This window comes from Lissotriton vulgaris, chromosome 6 (assembly GCF_964263255.1).
Source record: "Lissotriton vulgaris chromosome 6, aLisVul1.2, whole genome shotgun sequence".
Taxonomy (NCBI): domain Eukaryota; kingdom Metazoa; phylum Chordata; class Amphibia; order Caudata; family Salamandridae; genus Lissotriton; species Lissotriton vulgaris.
In genome coordinates, this window is record NC_141694.1 from 1,172,843,314 (window position 1) to 1,172,861,855 (window position 18,542).

General features: G+C 45.2%; 1 protein-coding gene across 1 annotated transcript in view; it reads left to right on the top strand.

The window, feature by feature from the left end:
• LOC147708599 (alpha-tectorin-like) overlaps window positions 1–18,542 on the top strand; it is a 230,198-nt gene that overhangs the window by 148,535 nt on the left and 63,121 nt on the right. The window contains exon 6 of the mRNA XM_086925366.1: window positions 4,628–4,722. Coding sequence (XP_086781492.1) covers window positions 4,628–4,722 — 95 coding nt within the window. The remainder of the gene's footprint in view (window positions 1–4,627; window positions 4,723–18,542) is intronic.

Genomic DNA, 18,542 nt, shown 5'->3' on the forward strand with positions numbered 1-18,542 from the left:
GGCAGTGCGTGAGGGGGCAGTGCGTGAGGGGGCAGTGCGTGAGGGGGCAGTGCGTGAGGGGGCAGTGTGTGACGGGGCAGTGTGTGACGGGGCAGTGTGTGAGGGACGGGGCAGTGTGTGAGGGACGGGGCAGTGTGTGAGGGGGCAGTGTGTGAGGGGGCAGTGTGTGAGGGGGCAGTGTGTGAGGGGGCAGTGTGTGAGGGCACAGTGTAATGGCGAAATATCTGTGAGAAATCACTTTTCACTAGTTCAAAACTCAACACGCTAAGCATTCCTTCTATCTGATGCACATGGAATGAGATCCACTGCCTCTTTAAGTTATAAGTGACAACTGTGTTTCTACTGTGCATCAAGTAAACAGCTTCCATTCATATTATATAATTCATGTTTAATTATTTCATGTTATCAGTTTGCTGACTTCTTTTTTACTTCTCGGACCATTACTGTAACATTTTGGGGCAACCTCTCAAAACAAGGCAATCCCTAATAAAAAAAAACATTTCTTACTATCTCCTGGATTTGCCCCACCGTGACGTTTGTGTGGAGAAGGACGGGGTGCATGCAAGGAGGGCACACCAAGGGAGTGCCAAGCATCAGCCTCAGGCTACTCATTTACCACAAAAGTCAAACGCTTCAACAGACAACACAAGCAGTCCCCTCACTAAAGCCAACCACACTTTGCCTTTGAGACTTTGATTTCACAGAAAACACATCGGTGTAATATTTTTCTACACGCATAGTCCCATTGGCTGACACGCCTGAGCTTGCTGAAGAGGTCAAATGACATTTGACACTTTGGCAACTACACAGTTAATTCTTTCAGTCACTAGGGATCACCTCTCCCTTCTACAGTATGCTTCGAACTATGAGAATGGACCCAAAATCGAGACCTCTCAACAAACCCAATTCACATTTTCACAAATGCATGCACGTTTTTATCTTTACTTCAACGAATACATTTGCCTTCAGTGCTTTAAAACTTTACATGCTGATTGCTAGTTAATACACATGTTTGAAGGCAACACACACCTCTGGGAGTCCACCAACATTTCAAGATAATAAGAGCTGCACCTTCCTTCTAGTGGCTGAGGTGCAGGCAGGACCACAGCCCCACTCTAAATGTTGCTAATGATATGCCCCATGTCATGCAGTACTCAGCCATCACCAGGGAGGCTGGCTAAAGGAGGGAGGGCAGGATGTGCCACTGACAGATGCTGTCATTCATCACACCTCTGAATTAATCAAGAAGGCAGGGGCACTATGCCACTGCGGACTTAGCCAGGAGGGGTGCAGTGCATATAACGGTGTGGATGTCACACTAGCCCTCGTAAACACAAACAGACCATCCCTCGGTTTCACAAAGGATTCCTGAGCCTGGGAGAAGGGGGCAGTCCTAGGCGGGAGGGGCAGCAGAGGCCCAGCCCACCCCTGGTCCTCCATACCTCGCGCCCTGCCAGCCAGGGAGCCCGGCTCACTCACCCTGTGCTGCTGGACCGCTGTCTGCCCCGAGGCGGCCCCTGCCCGGCTCCTACTGAGAAGCAGCAAGCAGGTTCTCAGATGCCCTCCCCCGGCTTCCTGCCCAGCGCTTCACTTCCTGTGAGGTCACTGCGTGCGGCCGTCGGGACTACAGCTCCCGGCGTCCCACGCGCGCCAGCAGCTCCCAGCATGCCGGGTGGATTGGAAGCCAGATCAAGAGCCCCAGCCCACCATAGCAAGTTGGAGGAGACTGTTGCTCCTGTTAGACAGGCGCTTTCATGTTAACAAGCACGGACCTGCACCACAGAGGAGCCGGCGCGCGCACCAGAGGAGCGGGGGCAAGGGAGCGAGAAGACACGCTGAGATGAGGTAGGAGATGTGTGTGTAAGCGCCGGGGGTTCTGTGTGCGCGTGTGTGTATGCTCGAGGGGGGGGGGGGGGTTCTGTATGTGTGTGTGTATGCGCGGCGGGGGGTTGGGCTGTATGTCTGTTGGGCATGTGTTGTGAAAAGCCTGCCGGAATCGGAGCGCGTGTTGACGCGCGCGACCTGATCCCGGCAGGCTGTTGCTGCGTGCGCGTGACAGTCTGTTGTCCTCTCCCCTTGAGTCCGTGAAAAGCGGAATGATAACAATAGTCTCGCTCTGCGACAGCAGGCCTTTGGCCTGCGATCGCAGGGCGAGACCTAAAAATGACATAGCATAATGGAACATAACATAACATCGTTATCAGGATGGTTCTTCAGCACGAGTAATGTTTGCATCGCCTTATACTGCTGATCACCCTTCAATCACATGCCTTGGCTAAAATATTTTAGAACACAGAGCATAGGCTGGAATCTAAAGATTTTTTTTTTATCTGAGAGTGGACCTCATGAAACAAATAGGGGCATATTTATCAAGGCTTTACACTGGTGTAAAGTCACAAAAAGAGATGCAAAGCGGTGCAAATTCTTGATAAACTCTTTACTTTCCATCAGAAAATAGTTTTTTTGTGCTGGAAAGTTGTCTAAAAGTAACATAAAAAGTGCTTGGTCCTACTAGCAATACCCTTTCGTCAAGGGAACGCTCCATGGGTGCATGTTTCTTCCCATGCTACCACCTACTATGCTACATACATTTGTAATTCAGTGTTTTGCATAAAAAATATACCTTCCTGAGAAAGCCACAGATTAGTATGTGTGCTGCACTATACAGCTCACTTGCAAAGAGGAAAAAGTTTTAAAAGATGTTTGAGCCTAGTATTTTGTACTAGGAGGAGATCCGTCCAGTACAAACCGTATGCTACTCCTCACACGCACACCTTTACACCAAGGTGCAAAAGTGTGTTTATAATGCTATGAAGCCTAATTGTGCTCCAGAGCTTGGGTAGAGAGCAGCAGTGCCATGTTTGTGTAGATGCGGTGCTGCCCAGAAAATTTGCTTGTCTAGCTGTTTCTTTATATGGTTTCATTTCATCTGTTTTGAGAAATCTAAATGAACATACTTTATTCAGTCACCCAAGATTTTGCAGTCTAGCGAATGTTCTCTATTTTCATCCATCGTTTATTCATTTTATTTGTTTCCAGTGTGTCCATCCAGCTTTCTACTTTATGTAGCTTTCCATCAAATTTTTCAAGAGTGCAAAGAGATTATTTTGAAGTCTTGGCCTTTGTCTTCCTCATGATTATTCTCTTGAGGGCCTTCAATTAAATCAAGTATAACAAGGACTTTTTGAATAATTTCCCCCGCTTTTTTTACTATTAGTGTGGGTTGTACTTTAAATAGTTTGACGTTGCAACAGGAGGCTAAATAACTTTTTCACTCTGGCACTAATCAAGGCCCATAAGAATTGGGAGCTTGCAATCCAGGGCAACAGATATGTGCAGAAGAGCTAGTAGTGTGCTGGCGGCATCCACAACACACATTCAAGGTGGTTTTGATAAATTTTGGCACTCAACTTACTTCATTTCCAAGGGGTATATCTATCAAAATCCGTTTTTGCGATTCTCAAATAGCGAATTTTTGAGAATCGCAAAACGGGATCTATTTAATAAATCACAAATAATTTGCGATTTCTTGGTAGTCATTAATTGCAATGAGCAAATTGCGAAATCGCAACTAAGGAATACCTTCCCATTCATTCCTATGGGCCAGGAGGCCCATAGGAATGAATCGGAAGTCATTCTCAATTTGCAATTCGCAATTTGCGAATTGCAAATTGAGAATAATTTCAAGGGCGCAAGGGTGTTATAAGGACATTCTGATGCACCCCTGAAATGAGCATGTGTGCGCATTTGGCGCACATACATGCCCTAAGGGTATGTATGTGCGCCACATGGCACCTTGAAAAATGCCAAAATGCGCATTTTTCAAAGAAATCGCAAATTACCACCAACTTGAAGTTGGTGGTAATTTGCGATTTCTTAAGGAGAAATCGCACAACTTGAGTGCTTGTTACATAGCATTTAAGGAATCACAATTTGCAATTCCGTAAATGGTTACGCAAAATTGAGAATCGCAAAATTTGCGATTCCTTAAATATGCGATGATAAAATGTCTCATACATCGCGTTTTGCGATTTTTTTTTGCAAACACTGTTTTTTTTCAAATCGCAGCAGTTGCGAATAAAACATCGTTTCATACATATGCCCCCAAGTTCGGTGAATTCAGGTGCCTGTGATGGGTGGTCCTTTTGAAGATAATTGAGGCTACATGTGTTTTTGCTCGGTTTGCAAAGCAGGTGATCCTGCTGAACTCTATGGGATGCCTTTGCCATGTTGTAAAATTGAATATTATTCCAGAGAAGGTGACACTTTCCTGTCTACGTAGTAGTGCGAGGTGTTCATTCCTGCCCTAGTGCAGATTGCATCTCTTCAACATGTGACCCGGCTTTCCCTATTGCCTTTTAGCATTGCCCTTTGTGGTGTTGGTGTGCACCCAGGTTGAAGTAAAACCTTGAGACATATTCCACACAAACATTCTTCTTAGGGAAGCTGACGAGTTCTACACGAGTCCACTGTATATGAACATCTCTAAGGATGTAAACTGACTCAAGCAGGTCACTTCACACACTTCCTGTGAACTGTATCAAGAAATCAAAAATAGCAAAACATGGCCTTTGTCCTGATGTGCTCTATAAATTACTGAAATAAAAATTGTTTTTCTTCTGAATAGATCCCAGGCCATTTGATTATACGACTTGAAAAGTGCTGGGCTACACCCACAAATGACCCGTCGCATGCCATCCAGTATACTTTCATTCAAGACAGGTTAGTATGGAGAATACACATTCTTTTTTATTGTATTTACACTTCAAGAGGGTATATGAGCCTGAATAATAAGCAATGTGACATGGACATTTTCTTCCTGTGAATGAGTGAAGTGCTGGCTCTGAAAACTGACAAGCTCTTTTATGAACTAAGAGACATATTTACAAGCCCCATTCACCACCGGAAAGTCACTTTTTGTGATGCTCTGGTGGCGTAGCGCCATTTCCATATTTACAAGGTGGCGCTAAGCCACTTAGCGTGGCATAACACCCGCCAGGGCCGGCTCTAGGTCGGTGTGACCGGTGCGACCGGTGCCACGCACTGGGTGCTGGCTTCCTGGGGGCGCTGTGTTTGCTAGTTTATTATGTTTTTAAAGCACCTGCTGCAGAGTTTCTTTCCTCTAGCAATTACCAGGCCTAAAAAAATGTCAAGATAACTCCTGTGATTAATTATCTTCCTGGAGAGAGATTGGGGTTTTGTATAGTTGAGGTTTTGACTTATTTGAAGTTAGTGCAGAGGGTTAATATGCCTGCTGCAAAGACACTAAGTAGATTACAGAGTGCATATAATGTAAACAGATCAGCAGGTTACTGCTTTTAAAAGAGACATCCTTTTGTTGCTTCAATTTATAACAAAGTCCTAATATAGAACAGTGAGCTATTAACTTTCATCATAGAACTACATACACACTGCGAAGTATACATTAGAACATTGATTTATGTTGCAAAAAGGGTTAATTTGGCTAGAAATGTATTATTATTATTAAAGAAAACTCGAAACTATGCTGTTTCTTTTTCGACTCTGAGTTTGCCCTTCTCCACACCAAGCACTCTTAAACTATAATGCCTACCAGTATGGATGACATATGACTCCTACACTTTTAGTCCTTTGGCTTATGTAACATTTCCTATACACTGATTTACACACGTATGATTGATTGTCTCTGTGTAATGTGTGTGTGATGCAAAGTGCTCTGACAACCTACACTGGATTTGAATTACATTTGAGAGAGAGTGGTTATCTAGACTTGGTCACTGTTAAAGGGTGCTAGTGAGAGAATGCTGGTAAAGCTGGTTATTGGGGGTGCGCCAACAAACATTGTCGCACAGGGTGCCACCAGCGCTAAAGCTGGCACTGTCGCCCCCTTGTAAATATGCCCCTTTCCACGGCAATCCTCTGCGGCAAAGGGGCATGCAATGGGTGTTGCTGTGGAAGTTCCACCGAAACACCCATTGCTTATTGACACTGCCCCAGATTTTCAAGGCTGGGGCAGCGCAAACAACTAAGGCAACTAACGCCTCTGCACTCTATGCATGGGCTATAAAAAGAAAATAAAGAGTTCACATCTTTTCCACATCCTATGGACATAGAATGGATGTATGACGTTACAACGCATACTTTTACCACGCATACCATTACAACGCAGTATTTACAACGCATACCGTTACAACGCATAGCGCTTAGAGGTGCTGGATAGTGGTAAGTATAATTTTATATTCCAACTCCAGTCCCCGTGGACACTAGGGAAGGTGTTGGATATAAAATTATACTTATTCCCTATCCTAGAGCGCCCCCCAGCGCAATGCGTTGTAATGGTATGCGTGGTAATGCCTGCGTTGTAATGGTAGTGCGTGGTAAAAACTTCGTTGTAACAGTTGTATACCACATAGAATGTGCAATCAGGCCCATACTGTGTGCACTGGAAATACAGATTCCACTCCCCTTTTGTCCCTTTCTAGTTCTAAATAATACATTTCCACTGTCCTGTTGAAGCATTATCCTACCAAGAAAGAATCGAACTGGGGGCGTTAACTGTCTCACTGTCCTGGAGGAGTGCAGATCACAGCACTAGTGCTTTCTTCCCAGGGCCCAAGGCTCTTTGAGGCTGCCTAGAGCCACGTGCACACTTTTGCCTCACAGTGCAAAACTGTGCGTTTGATGTCTGTTGTACTGGAAGGCCTGCTTTGTGTTACTTTTAGACAACCCGAAAGTAATCCCCAAACCACAACTTTCTTTAGTTTGCATCCCTTTGCGCGACTCTGTGTCTCTGCAGAAGGTCTGTTATGACATGGCTACTTTGATGCAGCAGGGTTAGAAGGTGACCTGCTCTCTGTTGTTGCCCTGGAGTCGAAGTCCCACATTCTCTCCCCAAGAGGGCAGTGATCAGATATTTTATAGCATCCAAATTGCTGATTTTGAGAAGACTAAACTTCATGTCCATGATGTCATCTGGGGGAAATAACATGAGAATGTACCTTACCACTCATGTTAAAGCCTACATCTGTTAGGCTTTTCCTAAGCACCTGCTATTTAAATGAATACATGCATATATGAATGAGACCCACACTATCAGGATGTAGAGTACATTTGGGAGTGATGTTTATACTAGATGCGAAAGACATGAAAATGTGTACTGATGAGATGCCCATCAATGATGAAGGCAAAAGGTAAATGTTGATTTATTTGTAAATTGATTTCAGTAAAATTTCATTATAATTTGTTAATGATTTTAGCTGTCATCAGAGTTATTTCAAATCATTCTGGTCAGAATCAGCACACTTCTCGCCTGTTGGGAGGACTTCATGAACTTCTGGGAGACTCTGGCTGAAGAAATGGTGCCTGTCTGTGAGTGACAGTAGCCGCAGTGATGGTGAATGGCTTCTGCTCTGGTGGAGCCTGAGTCACACTCACAGGCACAGCGTGTGATTGGTGGCCCTTAAGATTGATTTCCAATGCCTGTCTGGGTTCTACATTAATCAATGTTCTACTAGCCTTTATCTGCTAACTGACCCAGAATTTTACATCATACAGAGACAGAACCCCGATTAAGCACTGCCACAGAGTCTGTAGTGAGGGTCTAATGCTGGAGTTGGAGGCACTAGGAACTTTCCATCCTCAACCACTGCGGACTTCATGGACGCCACAAGAATGGCCTACTAGGGCCCTCACCGAATGCACGCCAACAGCCAGATACGCATGACTGTCTGTGTATGAGCCAGGATGCTTTTTTCCCCTATGTGCAAACAGTGCACAGCCACATATATATTGCTCTGTTCAGTTCAAAATCTGTGTATTTTATTTATGGTTGGGGGCGTGGCTACAGGTGTCGTATCATGGAGCTATAAGTGATCGCATAGAAGAATCAGCACCACACATCGTTCTTCAGTTTGATGGTCCCTATGCTTGCCAGCATGACAGGAAGATTGACATAAGGTGTTGGACTGACGCGGGGTACATTATTGATGTGGCGGGTGTTTGCCACGGTGTACTTAACTGATGAGTATGCTCTAGCATGTCGGTTTGTGCGATAAGATGTGCTTGGCATTATCATCTAATTACTTTGCAGGAAGTTGTGCATTTCTTTGATGGGCACTTCAAGGTCCTCATGGGGTGAGGGTGATTTCTATGTTGCCTGCATGGCATACGTTTTGTGCGACACCCTTGTAGACATTGTAGTTACAGTGCTTTGTGTGATGTGCTAGTGGTGGCCATGTTGAGTGGCTATGTTGTTGTACCTGTTGCATACTATCCACGTTGTTGTACCTCTTGGAATAGAATGTGGATGGAAATGTGTTTGCTTTTCATTGCGTCCACGATTTCCTGCTTGAATGATGACATCACAATCTGCAGATCCAGCAGGGAAGTAGTTGTGTGTCTAAATGCCATGTCATATGTGCCTAACACTGTTTTACATTATCTCCCTATCCTCTTTTGCATAAACAATGCCTTATCTTGCTCTACATTGATAACAGCACTAGCAGCAGCCCATCATTAAGGGTGGAGGGACCCCAGTCTTTTGCAAAGGGGTGGGGTGGTGTGGCTCACTGGATAGAGGCGGCAGACCTGTAAGCAGAGAACGGCCTGGGACCAGGGTTCAATTCCCGACGCGGCAGGGTCTTGGACCAGGGTCAACGGACTCGATAATTCTCGCCTCAGTGCCTACTCTAACCAGGGAACACACTCGGCAACTCTGGGCATTAAGCTTACCTCATCTCCACAACGGCCCCCCACAGATGCCGGGGATGCCTGGTTTCACCCTGGAGATACCCAGTAAGGGACCATCTCACAGGGAAAACCAGGACGGGTTCCCCAGCGGTCTATAGCGCCAGGACACTCGGGTAGAGTAACAGTGCGCTTTACAAGTATCCCTTTATTTATTATTATTATTTATTATGAAGAATGAGCAAAGGTCATCCTGACAGTCACTCTTATCACATGATTTCACAGCCATGCGGGAATGACCTCCTCAGCCCTGAAAGCCCCTATAGTGCCTCCCCTTCCTGATGAGGGGCCGCTTCACCATAGAGCAGACCTGGCCGCTTTAGTTTTAAGCCTTGAAGTGTCCAAGGTTGACTGTCAATAAGTGACACCTCATTACAGAGTGGTGTGGGGTCAGCAACTCTCACTGACCCCATCCCACTACATGATGAGGTAGGAAAGGTCCTTCTCTCATTGGCTGGCCCATGAAAAGGTCACCCAATGAGAAGAGGCAGCAGGATCTTCCATCAGTCCCTTCCTTCCCGAAGCTTCCAGGAAGCACTGAGTCTTTCGCTTCTCCCCCCCTCCACCCAATGTCACCATCGCAGCAGGTAAGTCCTTATTGAATGTCGAACACGTGTGTATGTTTGAATGTATGTGTATGTGCACTTGTATACTGTGAATCGGTGTGTGCTTGTGTATTTGTGAATGATGGGTATATGTATGCATGCTTGTGAATGGATGGATGTGAGTGTGTGTGCTTTTGTGTAACACAGTGTGCATGTGTGTGCCTGCACCACACTTCATCCTCATTACAGGCTCCACTGAACTGAACTTTCCCTCTCCTCAACCTTGTTTCAAACTACTAGAACAATTCGCACGGCTAACTTCAAAATAATGGCCTTCTTTAGCAAAAGGGTGCCCTATTATACACCGGAACGTCGTCACAAGATGTATCCGGCAACATCAGCATGCTGTTTTAAAGGCCCCTTTCCCAAAGGAGATTGGATTCATATGTCTCGCACCTGTTCACATCTTCGTTCTATCTGGGAGCAGGTCTTCGGGTTTCTAAGACAACAGCTCCACATTGATCTATGCCCAGACCCTTCCTAGACTCTATTCGGACTAGTATCACAGCGCTTAGATGTCTCTTTACGGCACCAGCAGATTGTATTTACGGCCGTGTTGGTCGCCAGAGCGTTATGCATGTTACCCACTGTAACTTGCATAACCATGACGCAAACGACGATACAGATCTTCCAGTTTTGTAATATTAACGCTCTGGCTATACATCCACTCATTCTTCAATATGTAAAACATATTTAAACTTTACAGAAACACACATTCACTGGACGATGTCATCAGTGATGTCAAATGAGATGTCATCAGTGATGTCATTTGAGATGTCATCAGTGATGTCATCAGTGATGTCACTGACCATGTCATGAATGATGTAATATGTGACATCATCAGCAGTGGATTGCGGGTGCGCGAAATATAGTTAGTACAACTAACTATATAGGAGCAATTTCAATGGTTTTTTAAATGCTAATTCCTAACTATATAAGGCCGAAACCTAGGGTTTTTTAAGTGAATTTGCAAGGTTTTTAAAATGTTAATTCCTAACTATATAAGGCCTGAAACCTATGGTTTTTTAAGTGAATTTGCAAGGTTTTTTAAATGCTAATTCCTAACTATAATACTATATGAGGCCTGAAACTATGGTTTTTTAAGTGAATTTGCAAGGTTTTTTAAATGCTAATTACTAACTATATAAGGCCTGAAACCTATGGTTTTTTTCAGTGAATTTGCAAGGTTTTTTAAATGCTAATTCCGAACTATATCAGGCGTAAAACCTATATTTTTTTTCAATAAATTTCAAAGGTTTTGTAAATGCTAATTCTATTAGCGGATAACGTTTATATATGTTATTATCCTTCTGGGACCACCTGAGCAGCCATCTTGTTTCTCAGGAGAAGTGAGGCACAAGAGAGCACAAAACAAGAGTGGAAAACACAAAAAGGAGGCAGGGTAGAGACCCCCTGACCCCCTAACCCTCCTCAGGGGGTCCCAGAAGGACCACCAAGTGCAGAGAAATTTATTTTTTTTAAATCACGGGGTACGCGCACGGTACGCGTACCGTACGGTGTGCGTACCCCTCGATTTTTTCGATTTTTTTTTTTTTGCCCTTGGGGGTCCTTCTGGAACCCCCTGAGAAGGGCTAGAGGGTTGGGGGGTCTCTACTCTGCCCCCTTTTTGTGTTTTCCACTCTTGTTTTGGGCGCTCTTGTGCCTCAGTTCTCCTGAAAAACAAGATGGTGGCCAACACTTCCTGGTTTGGACAGTTTGGAATGTTGACAATCGACTGCCAGCCAATCAGAAACTCGCTCGCGCACGTAAGGGTACGCGCACGTACGCATACGGTACGCGTACCGTACGCATACGGTGTGCGTATGGTGAGCGCATATAGATATATAATTTGCTCGAATTCAATTTTCTCAACAACTACTGGAGGGATTTTCACCAAATATAGAAAAGGCACTACTGCATACCTGTCCCTACCACCTGTCCCTACCATTTTGCCAAGTTTGGTGTAATTCCGTTCAGCCGTTCGGGCTGTAGCCGTGTCTAAAGGTCCGATAGAAAATGCCATTTGAAAAATTTCAAATTCAATTTTCTCAAGAACTACTGGAGGGATTTTCACCAAACATAGCAAAGGCACATGTGCATACCAGTCCCTACCATTTTGCCAAGTTTGGTGTAATTCCATTCAGCCGTGTCTAAAGGTCCCTATAAAAATTAACATGGGGAAAACACGTTTTGGAACCCCCCTTTTGGCCCCCGCTTGACGAATCCCTCTGAAACTTTCAGGGAAGGAGCGGAGCGGAGCTGGCCAAAATTCTGGAAAATTACACACAGATTCCTCAATCGGGGCCAAAGTTATTCCCAATAGAATGTTGAGCGCATATAGATATATAATTTGCTCAAATTCAATGTTCTCAACAACTACTGGAGGGATTTTCACCAAATAAAGAAAAGGCACTACTGCATACCTGTCCCTACCATTTTGCCAAGTTTGGTGTAATTCCGTTCAGCCGTTCGGGCTGTAGCCGTGTCTAAAGGTCCCATGGAAAATGCCATTTGAAACATTTCAAATTCAATTTTCTCAAGAACTACTGGAGGGATTTTCACCAAACATAGCAATGGCACATCTGCATAACAGGCCCTAACATTTTGCCAAGTTTGGTGTAATTCCATTCAGCCGTTCGGGCTTTAGCCGTGTCTAAAGGTCCCTATGGAAATTAACATGGGGAAAACACGTTTTGGGACCCCCCTTTTTTCTCGGCCCCCGCTTGACGAATCCCCCCGAAACTTTCAGGGAAGGAGCGGAGCGTAGATGAGCAAATTTAAGGAAAATTACACGCAGATTCCTCAATCGGCGCCAAAGTTATTCCCAATAGAATGTTAGGGATTTCCTATGGTAACTAGGTCCTAACTATATATACCTACTGGCGACTGCCAGTAGGTAATATATACATATATATATATATCCAAAACAACCTCCAGACTTGCCAAAGGAAGGAGCCACAAACGAGGATTTATGTCGAGGTTCTTTATTATTTGGCAGATACAGCGTGATGATTTCGGCGTGAGCCTTCCTCAGACGCCTCTGCCCAACTGAAGGTTTGTGCGCCCAGCTGAATATGTGTCTCTGCAGCGCTCCTGATTGGTGAGTGCACGCCTCCCCAAACCATGTGGTCATCTGTTGCAGCGCAGAACTACTCGCACTACAACTCCCAGCATACTTCAAACCTGGGTTGATGTGACGAGGGGAAACCAAGGTTCAATCCTAGTGTTTGTGGCTTATGCAGGGCTGGACGAACTCGCAACAGTCAATACAAAATTTAAGAGCCTCTCAAGTCCCCGCTATCCGTTTCAACCTGCAGCTGACAGGTCCGTCAGGTCGTGGGCTGGTAACAGTACCATCCGTGAAGTCACAGACTGCCGTGTAGCAGCGTCCCGTACTTGTCCTGCTTCGCTGTTGGTGAACTGCCTGATGCCAATACCTTGACGAAAAACAAACTGCTTGCGCAGACACCAGATGACAGGCAGCCAACTTACGAAATGTGAGCTCCTTGACGTGTCCCTGGTCGACACGAAAACATCCAAAACAACCTCCAGACTTGCCAAAGGAAGGAGCCACAAACGAGGATTTATGTTGAGGTTCTTTATTATTTGGCAGATACAGCGTGATGCATTTCGGCGTGAGCCTTCCTCAGACGCCTCTGCCCAACTGAAGGTTTGCGCGCCCAGCTGAATATGAGTCTCTGCAGCGCTCCTGATTGGTGAGTGCACGCCTCCCCAAACCATGTGGTCATCTGTTGCAGCGCAGAACTACTCGCACTACAACTCCCAGCATACTTCAAACCTGGGTTGATGTGACGAGGGGAAACCAAGGTTCAATCCTATTGTTTGCGGCGTATGCAGGGCTGGACGAACTCGCAACAGTCAATACAAAATTTAAGAGCCTCTCAAGTCCCCGCTATCCGTTTCAACCTGCAGCTGACAGGTCCGTCAGGTCGTGGGCTGGTAACAGTGTACCGGTACCATCTGTGAAGTCACGGACTGCCGTGTAGCAGCGTCCCGTACTTGTCCTGCTTCGCTGTTGGTGAACTGCCTGATGCCAATACCTTGACGAAAAACAAACTGCTTGCGCAGACACCAGATGACAGGCAGGCAACTTTCGAAACGTGAGCTCCTTGACGTGTCCCTGGTCGACACGAAAACATCCAAAACAACCTCCAGACTTGCCAAAGGAAGGAGCCACAAACGAAGATTTATGTCGAGGTTGTTTATTATTTGGCAGATACAGCGTGATGCATTTCGGCGTGAGCCTTCCTCAGACGCCTCTGCCCAACTTAAGGTTTGTGCGCCCAGCTGAATATGAGTCTCTGCAGCGCTCCTGATTGGTGAGTTTTCCACTCTTGTTTTGGGCGCTCTTGTGCCTCAGTTCTCCTGAAAAACAAGATGGTGGCCAACACTTCCTGGTTTGGACAGTTTGGAATGTTGACAATCGACTGCCAGCCAATCAGAAACTCGCTCGCGCGCGCAAAGGGTACGCGCACGTACGCATACGGTACGCGTACCGTACGCATACGGTGCGCGTATGGTGAGCGCATATAGATATATAATTTGCTCAAATTCCATTTTCTCAACAACTACTGGAGGGATTTTCACCAAATATAGAAAAGGCACTACTGCATACCTGTCCCTACCACCTGTCCCTACCATTTTGCCAAGTTTGGTGTAATTCCGTTCAGCCGTTCGGGCTGTAGCCGTGTCTAAAGGTCCCATAGAAAATGCCATTTGAAAAATTTCAAATTCAATTTTCTCAAGAACTACTGGAGGGATTTTCACCAAACATAGCAAAGGCACATGTGCATACCAGTCCCTACCATTTTGCCAAGTTTGGTGTAATTCCATTCAGCCGTTCGGGCTGTAGCCGTGTCTAAAGGTCCCTATAAAAATTAACATGGGGAAAACACGTTTTGGAACCCCCCTTTCGGCCCCCGCTTGACGAATCCCTCCGAAACTTTCAGGGAAGGAGCGGAGCGGAGCTGGCCAAAATTCTAGAAAATTACACGCAGATTCCTCAATCGGGGCCAAAGTTATTCCCAATAGAATGTTGAGCGCATATAGATATATAATTTGCTCAAATTCAATGTTCTCAACAACTACTGGAGGGATTTTCACCAAATAAAGAAAAGGCACTACTGCATACCTGTCCCTACCATTTTGCCAAGTTTGGTGTAATTCCGTTCAGCCGTTCGGGCTGTAGCCGTGCCTAAAGGTCCCATAGAAAATGCCATTTGAAACATTTCAAATTCAATTTTCTCAAGAACTACTGGAGGGATTTTCACCAAACATAGCAATGGCACATCTGCATAACAGGCCCTAACATTTTGCCAAGTTTGGTGTAATTCCATTCAGCCGTTCGGGCTGTAGCCGTGTCTAAAGGTCCCTATTGAAATTAACATGGGGAAAACACGTTTTGGGACCCCCCTTTTTTCTCGGCCCCCGCTTGACGAATCCCCCCGAAACTTACAGGGAAGGAGCGGAGCGTAGATGAACAAATTTAAGGAAAATTACACGCAGATTCCTCAATCGGCGCCAAAGTTATTCCCAATAGAATGTTAGGGATTTTCTATGGTAACTATGTCCTAACTATATATACCTACTGGCGACTGCCAGTAGGTAATATATACATATATATATATATACATATATATATATATATATATATATTCTGTTTCTGCCTATTACTGCAATGGGTCAACCCATTTCAGCCCTGGATTGCATGGCTATTGACAGCCTTTTGTCTGCTCACGTATGCACATTCACCAGAAAATTTGCACTCTTTAGTGCTAGGGCTAGTGGGCCAATCCTTTGGGTTTCCATTTTCTCTTTTTATAGGTCACCTTTCATTTATTTATTTATCAATTTTGTTGTTTCTTGCAGCTCCCCATAGAGTGCTAAAAGGTCACTTGCTACTCATTTCATATGCAGTGTGTTGCGTTCCGCTTGGACAACTTGGAATGGTATTGTCTATAATATTTTATTGAATTACCATTGCAAGATCGCTGCCTGTTAGATCTGTGCCAAGATCTGTAATGAGAACAATGCCAAGAGCTTACCACTTACCAGTTGACCAATTGTAATTGAAAAAGCAATGTTCCATGCAAAGACCTTTAGTATGTTGATAGACTCTGCACTCAGCTCATGGCAAGGTGTCTTTGCCACCTCGATTGTTGAGGCATCTCTGCACTTGCAGTTACCCAGAGGGGTTATCCGCAAACTGTAAGAAAAAAGTTGTGAGCATGTATTCCTCCTTTCCAAGTGTTTAAGTTCACCCCCATCAATGGGTGTATTATGCGTTATTGTTTTCTTGAAGATAGCACAGTACAAGTTAGCTTGAGTGAACGTGGTTCTTTTTATTGATGTTTTCACTTGATTTCATCCATTTTCACTCATTTGTCAGTTATTCATTCTAGAAATTTCTTTAAGAAAGACAAGACAGAACAGCCAACACATGTTTCGCCCTGTGTGTCGAGTAGGGCCAGGGCTTTCTCAAGGCTATTTTTGTTTTTCCAAGGCAGCAATGTATCATGGTCAATTTCATTCATTTTCACATAATGTGGCAAACATCGTCACGGGCAATCCAACTTGAGAGGCGGTCACCGCAAACTGTGTCAAGCGCTGATCAGGATGGGTGATGGCAGGGTGTCATGAACGATGTCAAACGTGGGCTTCTTCATATAATGAATGCCACGAGTTTCTTGAAAGAGGAGTAGTCAAACACTATAAGCAGCTTTTTTGAAGGTGGTGGTCTGTCTTTAGGAATTTAGAGGGTTCCAATAGAAGATGTAATTGACTCTTTTCCTTTGATGTCATTCCATTTGAAGCATGTAAAAAGGTGGATATTATGTGAGAAAGATGTTCTGCATCACATTTTATCTCCCATTTATTAGGGTTCACCCCTTGCTTCTATTGTTGTCCCTGAGTTTTACTTCTACCAGATTGCACCATTCTTCTGTAATCTGCTCCTGGATTTGCTTGGCTCTTTTCACCTTTTTCATGTCAGGAGGAGTTTGGTGCCAGTCTGATTATTATTTTCATCTCCCATCAGGAGGTACAAGATTACTAAAGGAGTTTTTTTTACTGCTTGTGTTTTTTCCCTTCTAACAGAGACCTTCTTTAGGAGACCCTTTGCACATTTTACATATATTATTCTGTGCAGGGTGGCACAGGGCAGTTAAGATGGATACTTTACCTGCTTCCAGTCCTTGACACTGCCTTATTTAGAAGGGTTATGTTGGCATCTTAGATCTGTACAGCAATGATACACTATCCACAATATCATTACATGATGGCAGCCCAGCGTAATGCATACTGAGTAGCCATCTTGGAATGGAACTGTGCATAGTGAATCATTGTTTTATGGCTCCAGGATGGCCAAACCATTACTTCTAAATATGGCAACCATGTTTGAACTTAAAGCAAGTATATAATATGTACAGGATGAATGCAAGGTGAGTGCCTGCTGCTGGGTATAATATTTACTTTTTATTGCAAGCATATTCCGGCTACGTTTTGGCAACAGTATACTTTTTCTACTTTTACTCCTTTCATTTATCTTGTATATGCTTGTTGAGTTTGTATGCTTGTTTTTATTGTTGATGGGTAGGGGGGGCGAATGAAAGAACAAGCCAGTGTGTGAAGGAATGGATGCTTGAGGGCAGGAATGAATGACAGAGTACCTCTTTATTTACTTACTGAGGGGCATATTCTCAGGGAGCTAGCGTTGAGATAACAGCACTTTATCGCAGCCAAAGTTGCGATTAAATCATCACCCCATTCACAAGCAGGTGCTAACAGCCCGTATCCCAGTTTACCCGCGATAGCAGCCGCAAAAAACAAGGCCACAGACGACCCCGGCAACTTTCGCTAATGAGATGCAGAGTAGGCGTTCCAGTGCAAAAAGCCACGACAACACCACTCCGCAACATTCTCAATGACCAGCCAGATCAGCGATAAGAACACAAAACATGCAATAAGGCTTGTTAGCAGCAGGAAACTAACACCTGCTCTGACATGGTGCATAGTCGGACCACAGCCTGCACCACAAAAGGGAGCCCAGCCCAGAGCCACACCTAAAGAACAACAGATGCCAAGGAGCCACTGAACATGCGGGCCGGACACCCAAGAGGGCCACAACACCCAGCCTCCCCCTCCCCCCCCGGGCACAGCCCATCACCACCGGACCAAGACACTGCACATCAATGACCCGAAAAATGGAAAAAAGCATGCGCCTGAAGTTGCACAATTGCAGCAATCAACACACATGTGAGTACAGAAATCCTGAGTCATCCATGCACCATTTAAAGACCAAACAAAATGTCACATGCTGATTCGTCTCCAAACAACTATTGTGAAGAGTCATGGCGGGGCATCCCTGGACAATCTGTGAGTTACAGCCTGCAAGACAATATCCAAGCTAAGTAGGTGTGTCAGGCACTCATCAAAGGACAGGGAAAGAGCGAAAGAGCGAGAGAGAGAACGAAAGAGAGAGAGAGACTGAACAAGGAGCGCAATGCCAATTGTGCCCTTGGCACATGCAAACATGCCAACAGCTGCTTATGTCACGAAATTCGTGCACCTCAAATCACAGGCCTGGAATCAAAGTCAGCGCGAAGGCCACATCACATCTCAGAAATGCAAGCAGTAGTCAGACTAAAATTAGGAATGAAAGCTACTTTGTCTCTACACACAAGGTAGAAGGCCAACCGACCCTCCGACCTTGGTCCTGAATGTGGCTGGCACACCCTGCGTGAGATACCAAACCAGCCTCCGACGACTCCCACACCACGAACACCGCTAATGAAAAACCAACATGCCCACATCCCCCACACACTTGACCCTGCACGACCTTTTCCTGCAAGGGATGCCCTTGAAACATTGGTCAAAAACTACCTATACGTCCAAACGTTGCACACACATACAACTCATTGCCCTGAGCTGGGGCATATTGTCCACCGAACTGCCGCCGGTCTGAGGAGTGCTGGTGCTATGAGACCAACAATCGCAATGGCAGGCATTCCCGGACACATGCACAACTCCTGTCTCGTGGAATTGTACTGTGCACGAATGCTTCATCTGTTGGGATCTGTGCCAATGGCAGTGTTACAAATCAGTTACTGTCTGAGTTTCCGTCTTGCCTATGTCACCTGCGTCCAGCCCTGGTTCCACTGTCGATCATGTAATAACATGAACAAGGGGACCCCC